General features: G+C 39.6%; 1 protein-coding gene across 4 annotated transcripts in view; it reads right to left on the bottom strand.

The window, feature by feature from the left end:
- CRIM1 (cysteine rich transmembrane BMP regulator 1) overlaps positions 1 to 12043 on the bottom strand; it is a 173350-nt gene that overhangs the window by 155217 nt on the left and 6090 nt on the right. For all 4 annotated transcript variants that reach the window (XM_005486530.4, XM_074537294.1, XM_074537295.1 and 1 more), the window contains exon 2: positions 3438 to 3611. In XM_005486530.4, coding sequence (XP_005486587.3) covers positions 3438 to 3611 — 174 coding nt within the window. The remainder of the gene's footprint in view (positions 1 to 3437; positions 3612 to 12043) is intronic.

The raw sequence follows: 12043 nt of genomic DNA, 5'->3' as shown, positions 1-12043 counted from the left end.
CATGAAAATTAGACAGAATTTGGCTACCAAGTTCTGTGACCAAACCAATCCTTTCAAATGTATCTAATCCTACCGTTTTCCAGGAAAACAAGGGCAAGGGATGGAGATGACTGCCTTGAGTACTTGCATTACTTGAGACTGCACTTTAGCCTTGCCATACTTTCTTCCCAGTAGACATTGGGAAGAACAATTGAGTAGAGATTAATTTCTTCTCATTAGAGGCTTTCCCAGTACAGGGTAGGGCAACTCTCAGGGAGACAAAATAAAGAACATGACTTCAGGGCCTGTCAATGACATCTGAACAACGTGACATTAGAGCCCAGGTGACCTCATTTTGGGAAGGAGGAACAAAAGTTGTTTTAAGTGAACTGGGATACAAACAGAATTAAATAGGTAGGAAAAGAAAGGGATAGAGAGAGGTAAAGCTGGAATGAAATATGAGGAGCCCAGGGAGGCAGACAGAACCCAAGCCAATAGGAAAAGAAAAATCCTACACGAAGCTAACATGAGAAAACTTTGGGTTAGCAGAGTAAGAAAGCTAGAATTGACATCAAGCCTGGAGGGGAAGACCACACACAAGCTGAAAAGCTGAAGTATAAGACAAACTAGATAAAGAAGGAAGATGACTGAAAAGGCTCTTGAAAGGGAAGGGACTAGCAGAAAAAGGCACAAGAAAATGAAGTACATGCAAAAGCCTCAATCCCTTAGCACATTCCCATATGGAAACGGGATTCCGGATTTAAGTCCACTGTTTGTTACTTGTCAGGTTGTATCTGTGCAACAGATCCCTTATCTGCGGGCTTGCAGCAAGCTGAGCAGTTTTCTTCAGAAACTCTTATTATGGTGTATCCATCACTCAGGTATTCAACTTGTCTTTTTAATCACACTGTGTATTTAATTATCCATGTAAAGTGTGGTGAGGAGATAGAAGTTAGACTACCCTCCCTTAGTCCCACTTTCCATGGCAACAGATTCTATTAGAGTATTTAAAGGTTTAAATTACTAGTTTCAAATCTTCCTGCTATTATCTTTAACAGACAAGCCAAAAGAGTGAAGTACACATCAGTACTTTGGATTTCAGGAAAATCTTAATTTGACATATTTAACAGATCTTATGAATCATCCCTTTTTACATGACACTACACTTTAAGATTTAGCTTGCCTTATAAAAACTGAAAGATTTCTCTATTTTAACATGCTCATAGACCCCTCTGGTTTGTGTGCTACCTAAGCCATGTTTCAGGTGGACTTTCCTAGTGGCTGAATTCTATTTTCAGACTATTAAAATCTGAAAACCTGAAATAGTCAAGCAGCAAATACTGGCTCAGACACACTAAAGTGTCTATTCCATTTTACCTAAGAGACTTGGCTTGCTTAGCAAACAGGGACGTGGCAAGCACCAGTGGAAAAAAGTTATTCTTCTTTTCCGTTAGCTTAGGTACAGGATGAAGCATTACTGCGGTTTTAATTACCAAAACAAGAACTAATGCGTTTAAAGAAACAACCTCCATTAGCAGTTAGCATTCAATTACCAATACTAGCCAGAGAAAGAGGGAATAAACATTTACAGGGTAAAATCCAGTAGGAAAATTTCACAGACAATATCTGTAAAATGCAGAAATCAAAATGACATTATGACTTCTGCCTGTCTATTAGGAAATACAAAGGGATTTACCTTCCAACATCCCTCAGTGGTACAGTTTCATAGTCTGAGGATGCAAATGCAAATTCACATTCTTAGGAGTAAAAGCTGGACTGTTTTAACACTCAAGTTGTAACTGCCAGACTTCTGTTATTTAAAGGTACCGCTGTTGCTTCAACACTTGCATCAGCCATCCTTTCCAACTGTGAAAAATTAAAAAGTCAACAGGCCCTAAACACTTCTACTGGTGCCCCACAGTCTGAGGCTTTGGAAGAACACCTTCCCAACTCCACCAAGAAATAAAACAGAGGGGAAAAAGAAGAAAATTACACCTCTGAAAAAAATAACTGCACCACAGCTCTTATACCAGTCAGTTTACGTGTAGAATATTGTTACCTCGTGTACTTATGAAATGCTGTTTTTTTTAAATGAAAATTTAGCTGAAAAAAGATGGCTGAAAGCAAGTGACTCAGAATCAACCTGCTTCAGCTGTGCCATTCCACAAGCTAGGTCCATTTCTTCTAAGGCTGCAAAGTACAAAAAGCCAATCCCAACCCACAACAGATTTTCACAGCGAGTACACGATGAGCTGCCATGCCAGCAGAGTCCTGCTGAAATACTACAGACTTAGTTACACATTCACAAGTGAAGAGAAGGGTAAGACTGAAGAATCCATACATGCTATTGCCCACTATCACACCAACAGACCAAAGGTTCTGCCTCTGCTCTTCCTAGAGTTACATAAGGAAAAAAACCCACAAAAATCCCAGACTAAGCACTTGTATGCCTTTAGTAAGCAACACCACAACCAACAATCCTGAGTATATTTCTTCAGTTTCTCACAACATCTCCTTATCTAAAGTATGTAGCACAAAACCAATTTTCTTAACACAAATGAAGTACAACAGATGACATCACATCACAGTTCCTTAAGTATAAGATCCCCCTAACTTAAATATGGTCAGTAGCCTTAAAATACATTAACTTCTTCCACAGTAGTCTAATTAAGCAGGTCTGCACCACTAATCAACTTCTGCATGTTCTTGAACACTTTCGAGAATAAACAGTAATTACAGCATCATAAAAAATGGTTCAAGATCACTCCTTTAATTGCTGTTCAGAACAATCCAGAAATACACCCTGTAAATTTAATTCCAGCTGAATATATTTGAGCCAACTCATTTCCAGTTTGACCATAAACAACAAAAAGGAAAAAAGCAAAACAAATATGGATGTATGCACAAGCATAAACATATGGGGCCTAATACAAATCTAATCAGAGGAACATAGGAACTGTAAAATTCGAACAGTAAGGTGAAGTAACATTATGTAAACTTAAAGAAAATAGCAATTCACACATTCATATAATAAAACATAAGTATAATCAGTAACTACTCCTGTACTATGCCTTTACTCTTACAATCCATGTTTGTGTTTAATGTGTTTATTCATGATTCAGTCACATCAACACATCTAAAGGGTATTCCACACGGCTTTGCAAGTGAAGGTAAGCAAATGTAGCTACCACAAACTACAAACAACTGTTTAGCCTTAAAATCTGCAAACATCATAGCAGACAAAGCATGTTTTTTCCCCATCTTAAACTTAAGCATTTAGAATAATAAGCTTATGAAGTACTATCTTCCTCTAAAACACAGACCTGTTTTTTGACATGTAGAAGACCAGAGGGATCTGAAACTACACAAGTCATCCTTAAACACACATTACACTCTAGTCTTTAACCCAGTGCACAGAAAAAGTTACTAACTCTGAAATACTGAAAACAGGGGCTTACCTTCAATCCTTTTCAAGGCTGACAGACAAGTATCCCGGCTTGGAAACTCAAATGGATTATTACAGGTCCGAATGGTGTCACACTCGCACTTCCCGTTGATTATGTTACAACCTGTTATAAGGTTTTCATTGCACGGTTCAAATCCAAGAAGCTGATCATCATCCCAGTTTTCATCTAAAAGAAAGAAAGAAACAAACTTGCTCATATTGGATTTCAGCCGCAGTAGGTAATTTTCAGCTGCTTTGGAGTTGGGTGGGATTCACTTCAAGTTCAACACAGTGCTAAACAGAAGATAACAGATTTAAAAAAATAACAGACTAATCCAAAAGTGGGATTTGCCAAATACCCCAAACACCATATCTCACAGCTGTTCTACTGCCCATGTTACTAAAGCTACTGGCATTGTTTACTTCCATCTGTATGAAAAACTATGTCATCTCAGGAACAAGCATAGCACAAATGAGTGCTCAGGAACAAGCAAGCACAAATGAGTGCTATTCTTACAGAAATAACTTTTGCAGATAGCTGAAGTTATAAATATAATGGAAGTGAGAGCATTGTACAGAATCTGCAGCTGTTACAGAAGTCAAAATTGAGTCAGAAAGCGAGCATTTTAAAAGATGATTAAAAAATGCATAACCCAGAATTCACTCCATGGAGATAACTTTTTATTACAGAAAAGCTGCAAGATACCACACCTCTGATTCCATTATATTACCAAAAATGAGTTTTCCAGCAGTCCTCAATTATCATAGATATTCCTGGAGAATTGATCAGGCACAACTGCCCATCTTCCTTTCGGGAGGCCACATGCAACAAGATTTTTTTTTTTTCCTCCAGAAAGAAATACAAAACCAGTCAATACAGAATTCCAAAAGATGACCAGTCCTACAATATCTCAGTTTTCTTAGGTCAAGTACACATATAGCAATATCCCAATGAGTCAAAAGATTAATCAAGATAGAAAAATAGAACGTGGTTTTGAAGAGACCTTCAAAACCATCCAGTTCCAACCACCCTGCATGGATAGGGACACCTTCCACTTAGACCTCAGTGGTCAAAACTCCATTCAGTCTAGCCTTGAACACTTCCAGGGCATCCACAACTTCTCTGGGCAACCTGTTCCAGTGCATCACCACCCCCACAGTACAGAATTACTTCCTAAAATCAAATCTAAGCCTATTCTCTTTCAGTTTTAAACCATTCCCCCTTGTCCTGTCACATACTTATTTAAGCAAGACTGAAGAAACTAAACTAGACATTAGGTATTCTTTGCTACAGAATGCCAGATGTTTTATAGACAGACAAGCTTGGAAAATTAAGTGCTACAAAACAGTTGCACAGAGTCCACTGATTTCTACTAATGACAAAAGGAAAAAATAGATATTTTTAATCTTTATATCCTTACATTCAACAGCAGCACTCACATTGTGCATTCTAAATAGCTCACTCCAATTTAATTTACTATCAACAAGCAAGTTTCCAATACAGATCCTGCCAAAAAGCACTTCGAAAAAGTTAAAATATCTTCCAGTTATGCATGGTGGGTTTCCTCTTGTTGTTGGGGTTATCAGAGGCTGTTCTCCATATCCAGTATGAGAGGCCACAGCCAATACAAAACTGTCATTCAGTAGTCTGATAATCAACAGAAGCCTAAAAACTACCAGCAAACAGTATATGCACACACATGCTGAGGTTGGCAAGTAAATTCTTTCCACTCACAGAAATATGCAGAATATCCGCTAACCTGAAGTTTTTCCTGTTTTGGGAGGAAAAAAAAGTATTTAGAAAGAGCTGTTTACTAGTTCAGTACTGTACATGATCTACAGGAAGTGCCACATCAGATTCTCACCAGTATATTTCTCCCTGTACAACAAAATCCTTGCCTTCTATTATGAGCTGGCAAAGTACCCTGCTGACAAAAACACTGATAAACAACAAAGTCCATTTTAGATTTGAAGATGGGAATTTCCATGGGAACCTCATGGCTCTTCTCCATAAAAATAGCAAGGGAAGAGTAGTCAGTAACCCCAGGAAGTAATCTTTTTCTTAGGTTAACCTATCATCCAATACAGCAGCTGTATCAATGAAAGTCAAAGGAAGCACAGAAGTTCCTGAAGAGAAACGATTAAAATTCCTTCAAAGGAAGATGCCTCTCCTGTAATGCTTGGGACACTCTCATTGTGATGAGGCCATGCATACAGAAGGCAAAAAAAAAAAAACCCAACAAAAAACCCTGAGAATATGGAGAACAATAATACATCCTGTTTTTGAGAAGCCGGAATACAGCCAGGACAATTTGTATTTTACAAGTCACAGCATTAATCCATGTAAGGACAAGAACAAAAGCTACACCTATGGTCCAAGACTTGCTGTTTGAAACTCTGTAACAGCAAGGACCACTGCTTCATCCACACCAGCCCTACAGCCTTAACGAGTTTGTGGTGCTCCCTGTTTGTGACAAGAGCATTCCTTCGGCACTCCTGGGTGCAGGAGAGGAGCCCAGAGGCAGCGTGTGGGCTCTCAGCCCTGCACCCCCAGGCCAGCGCAGTGCAGGCTGCAAGGACACACAGATGGCAGCGCTCTGCTGCTTTTCTAGCAAACCACTTTAGAGCATTTCTGCTGCTTTGCCTTGTGGTATTTCAGCACTAGATCTTCTCCAGGCAGACACATCAGCAGGATCCTGTCACATGAGAGCTGCCCACCGCATGTAAGGTGGGACCCAGCTGGCACAGAGAGCAGACTCGTGCGCTGCCAGTGGCAAATGCCTCAATGCACGCGCACTGCACAGTGTGGCACTGCACACACTGATTTCCAGGACAGGTTACTGCTTGCTACCACATCTGCCAGCCCTCACAAGTTTTCAGAAAAGGAGGTACACAGGAAGCACATGGCCCAGTAGTAGGTGCACCTGAAGTCTCCACTGCCACACACCTCAAAAATTAGCTCAGTAGACATTAAAGTCTTAATGAGAAGAGAAATGCCTCAGTAATACTTGTTCAGGCTATACTTCTAACATGTTGAATCTTCAAACAAGGTATTTATTTTTCATTACTGGGTGATAATAGAAAAGAGTAACATTCAGACAGGAAGAATGAAAATTCAGTCTTAGCCCGTACATCTTCTACCAGCCTGCTTTTCACACAACTTTATTTAGAAACAAGATTTCCATCAATGAAGTAGCAAACATGTAGCAAGAGCTTATTTAGGTTCAGTAAATCAGTGCCAAGTCTACCATAATTTTTCATGCAGACTAAAGACTGACTCCTTTTCCTAGCTGATTTAGTCCTTTTATGAACAGAATTTCAAAGTCCTGTTAGATGAATAATTGTTTACCACTTAGAATAAACTCTCAGAAGTCACATAAATATAGGCAGAACAAAATTCTTTGGAATGGAAGGTACAACCACATGAAAGTATTCACATGAGCTAAAGGGATGAACCTAGCCTATCACTTCAATTCCAAGCTTTGGATACTTGATGCAAAGACATCTAGTGCTCTCCTTGATGCAGATAAACAGTGGTCCAGTACAGCATGCTCACACCTTTAGAGGGCAGCAATATTTTAACTGATAAGGGAATGATATCTTGTGCAAAACATATAACCTAGCCTCATTATTCAAAAAGATCATCATGTCCTGGAGACTATTCTAAAAATACAACTTGTACACACCAGTGATTTGGGACCTGAGACAGTTCACAAAGTATTCCAGGCTGTATACCTTTTCCTGCACGCTCTGTTTGACCTCTATGGCTTCCTTTACAGAAGACTGATTTTTAATGCCAACCACTCAAATCTCGATGATGTGAACAAAAACTGAAATGTACTAATTTGTGAAAGCATTATTTCTCTGCAAGCAGGGCCAAAACCCCCAAATATAAGAATCTATGCCTCAAACCTTGCTACATACATCCTACCCCCAGCTACTTCTAGGACACCTAAAAACACAAAAATCAAGTGTGTACTTAACACTCCAGAGTTTTTAGAAGCAATGCAGCTGGAAAAAAAAGCCCAAGTAAACTATTAGTTTTCATCCAAACTGATCTTTATTTAGCTGAGATTTTCACCACCTCATTGTGCTGGCATGATCAGGTAAGGGCAAAAAATCAAAGGGCTGCACTTTTTAGCCATCCTGAGTTGTCACTGGAGTCTTGTTATACAGTCACTCAAGTACATTTTGCACACAAGCCTCAAGGAGTTCAAATGCTCCCAGCAGGCTCATAACTACAGCTTCAAAGTCATTTCTCTTTCAAATAATTTCTATCTACATGCAATTCCCCACTCTTTCCAACTCATTCAGGCAAGTTCCAGATAATAAAGTTTCAGATAATAAAGTAGTTCTGCATTTACTCAGATCAAAGTTAAGTCTTGGACATAGTACCTTTTAAATTCGTCCAACTGTGCTTTCATACCAAAAGGAAGCCACAGGAAGGGAGACTTCACATTAATCCCAAATTTTTTTCCTTTTCTCTTCTATCATTCATATAATCACTTGCTTTCTGCAAAGCAAATGTTTCAGCTTGCTAAAAATGCACATACTGCTCTGGGTTGCTGAATTCCCAAGTCCTGTCATAGCACGCACCTAAAGAAGGGAAGAGGATTAAGGCATTAAGAAGTTGAACAAGAGATCCTTAAACAGGTCTAGTCTGGGAAACAGTCTGAGAAATATGTCTCTGGTAAGCAGCATTCCATCACTTCTTCCATACTATATCCTACATACCAGCACTCACAACACAGCACCGTGCAAGGCATAGTGGTCACAACTGAAGCATTCATCCTATTTGCCTGAAGAGCTGCCTGTGTTTTTAGCAAAGCATGCTGCTGAGAAACTAACTTTAAGCCTTACTTTCAAGGCACACACTACCTCACTATGGTTACATTTGTTATTTATTACTACCCAAAGGATCATCTCAAAACAGGTGCAAACTAAAAGTACAAGAAAAGACCTTTTCAGAGCCTGCTTCTCCATTGCTTTAAGTTTTGCTCTCCATTCCTTCAAATTCTCAATTCCTTCTGCCTGCCACAGAAACTTGTGTTTCGTGCCCCAACCCCTCTCCTTCTTTCTGGCCGTTTAATGACTATCAGCTATAGTTTGGAGAATGCTATACTGTTCACCTTCACAGTTTAGATAATGCATCCTCTCAAAACAGCAAGAAACACACTGAAATGATCACTGAAGTACCACTGTAGAAAACAAATGCAGAAGCATTTGGCCCATAATAATCTCACATTTACCACCCTACCCTTTGAACTGTAATTTATCTGGAGTGGATTGAGTCAACTCCCATAATTTACATTTAACTGCAGCATGTTGCTCTGCTACTTCCACCTTTTTTTTGAGCATCCCAGGTAGCTCTTAGGATGCTGAAAAGATACCATAAAATACATTGATGACTGGAAGTGAAACTGTCCAAGCCACATGTTACAGACTCTAGCAACCTTTTAAATCTGCATTTGAAGACAAGAGAGAAGCAATCCTTATTAAGACTGGTACTGCCCTTGGGGAAGTGGGAGGCAGAGGGGGGAGCCTTTCAGAAACTCCTCCATGAAACTCCCCCCAAGGTCTGAGCACCACCACTCCAGCACACTGCTGTACAGAAGAGCATTTTCCAATCAGTGGTATTCATTAAGATGGTATGAGACTCTGAAAAGATTCTAACTTGCTAAAATAAAAAAAGGAAATGCTTCTTGCCAGTAGACTCTCGCTTCTCTTTGAACAGGAAAAAAGAATGATGGAAAGGAAATTCATGTTTTGGAGGAGCTGAACAATAGAAATGACTAATTACCACTAAAGAATGCTTGAAACCCAGTCCCAGACCTTGAAAAGCAGCAAAGGAAAGACTAGCCTTGAAGTGAGTTTGAGACCATACACTGGCTTCAATCCTTTCCTCTCTTGCAACTTATTCCTCCACTGAAGTCATGAATCAGGGACTAGAGCCGGCAGAATCTTTTATGGCAAGACACACAGCTGAGAGCTTTGTGAGAAAGCATTTTTTCCCACATCTTGGAATGGTTCATTTTCCAAGATCAAATCTTCATGTGGAATGTACAGCAATACAAAAGGGTTTTGCAGTTTCCTGAGAAAGTTTCTAGCCAAAGCTAGAAAGCAGAACTGTACCACAACATTTACATAGCTCAGGAACACATGCACGTAATGCTTGCCTCCAACCTGACTGCCTGCTTTATCTCAGCATGTATCTCAGGTGATCAAATCTCAAATGTAGTGAGAAAGATTTCCATTGCAGCAGCTCTTCTTGTGTCTGAAGACAGTTATTTCATACTAAGGAATGCAGAAAGTATTTCAACAGATCCACTTTCCAGTGAATTATCAGAAACTCTACAGAAGTCTTGAGGAAGGCAAGGAGATAAGTGGAAATGTTAAGTGAAGCATGTGACATGGACAAAACTACTGCAAGTTTTGAAGTTTTCCCCACACTGTCTGGGATATTTTGCTTCTCCAGGTACCCCACTTCCACATTTCTTTTTGTGTGGGGGGGCGAGGAAGGGGGAATGGAAGGAAGGAAGAATGGGGAGGAATGTGTTTTGCCTTTTGTTTTTTTATGACTTTCACTCAGAGTTCCCCACAGCAAAAATAAAATATACTTCCAAAAGCCTTCTTCCCCAAATATGGTCTGAAATAATAAATGAGTTCTGCATTTATACACCTGAAAATAATACTTATAAGCAAATTATCTTAAACTGATGACCAGAAACATGTTCTGTTCATAAAAAGCTAACTGAAAATACTGCACTGTGTCCCAGGATTTAATTGGTCAGAAAAAGCCTCTGCCAGTACTCCCCTGATTAGAACAAGCATGGACAGCGGTGTTTCAGCTGTCATAGCAGATTTTTCCTCTAGCTCTAGAAAACTCATTGCAAAAATAATTGCTAAAGTCTCAGAAAAGGGCCAAAGCCTCATAACCATTTTCCAAAGCAGTCTAAAATTCCAATTTTTTTTTTTCCAAGCTGCACTCTGCACCCACATGCTTCAGAGGCCTGCATGTACAGCAGCACACTGCAGCTTCACTGCAAACAAGCAGCTGGCTGGCAGCTTTGCTAGGCACAGGCAAAGCTGACAGGAGTAGGAAAAGTTTTGTCAAAGACAAATTCTGGAACAGGGCCGTGAGTAAAGCAACCTATACCAGGAACAGTTCACCCTATTGTAAGAAATCTGATATCCTAAATATTTTGCCACTTTCCCCCCCAGTCATTAATGCAGCACCACTGAACACCATCATTACAACATGTTTCAGAGGAATTCCACCCCATCTCTTAGTCACAGAAGACTGCAGGGAAAACTCAAGCCTGGATTTAGAATTACCCTCAGGGCTCCTTTTCATTTCCTAACTTAGACATAGATATCAAGTTCGGCATTTCTATTGTGAAAGCTGCACAGGTTACATCAGTGCATGTAACACCATTATCAGCATGACCCCAGCTTTTTATCAACCACCCATCAGTGAGGGGAAAAAATACCTCCACACACACATCCAGCCTTTCTGAAAAAATCTTGAGGAGAATACAACACAGCCTGTAGCAAAACAGTGAAATTTAATTAATTTCAAGGATAAATGACCCAACAGAATGGGCTCTCTTGGATTCAGAAACATTACACTTGCTAGATTTTTCACCAAAAAAAAAAAAAAAAAAAACCCAAGCAAAAAAACCAAACCTAAGTCCATTCAAACAAACAAACACCAACCAACAACAGAAGCTTAACAGTGGCTATATAAGGCTTAAAGTCTAGGAAATGAGTAAGAACATGGGAATTGGTGCATGCCTATGAGCCAGTCACTGTTTTTCCTCCTGTCCACAATCCCTCTATCCCCAGTTTGTTTTCTTATTCAGTCCTAAAAAGGACTTGCATGATCATGAGCCACAAGGGTCATGATCATGCAGATTCTCAAGTTAGGTACCCAGTATACCCAGTGAAAGCTGCTGGGGACTGAATATTGCCTCTGGTAAAGGTGTCAACTGCTTCCATTCTTCTCAAAACATTAGGAAGGGCTTATTTCCCCAAAATAAGGCCAAACTAGTCTGTTTAGACAAAAGCCCCCCAGGGACTATTTTTAATCTGTACACTTATGTGGAATTTAATCTGTGCTAAATTATTTTCCCATGTTAGTTTACGTTGGTAAGTTTCTCCACACACATAAGCTTTCTGGGTCAGTATCAGTCGTTTTCCAAATTCCAGTATAGTCAGACACAACCAGTGTCACTCAAAGTCTCAGGCAAAACCTTAAGTTCGTGATTTCCAAGTTTACATTCCCTGTGGATTAAATGCATTCTCAAATGAAAAGCAGTTTATAAGTCACAAGAGATACTTAATAGGTCACCTCTACAAAGTATTTAATCCATTAAAACAGAAACATTTGGTTCTGTCTGCAAGGTCCTATAAACTTATTGAGATGAAGAATCCTTAAGGGGGGCACAAAGTAAGGAGGGGAAGAGGACAGCATTTTTGAACCATATTAATGGGTTAATTATTGCATAATATGCCTGTCAGTGAAATGACATTTTGGTTGACTAAGTACCAGGCAAGATGTTAAATTATGCAAGAATCTTTGAATTAGCTAGAGGGTGCTTAAACCAGCAAAGATGCCTA

The sequence above is a fragment of the Zonotrichia albicollis genome, chromosome 3 (assembly GCF_047830755.1).
Source record: "Zonotrichia albicollis isolate bZonAlb1 chromosome 3, bZonAlb1.hap1, whole genome shotgun sequence".
NCBI classification, from domain to species: Eukaryota; Metazoa; Chordata; class Aves; order Passeriformes; family Passerellidae; genus Zonotrichia; species Zonotrichia albicollis.
This window is presented reverse-complemented; position numbering and strand designations above follow the sequence as displayed.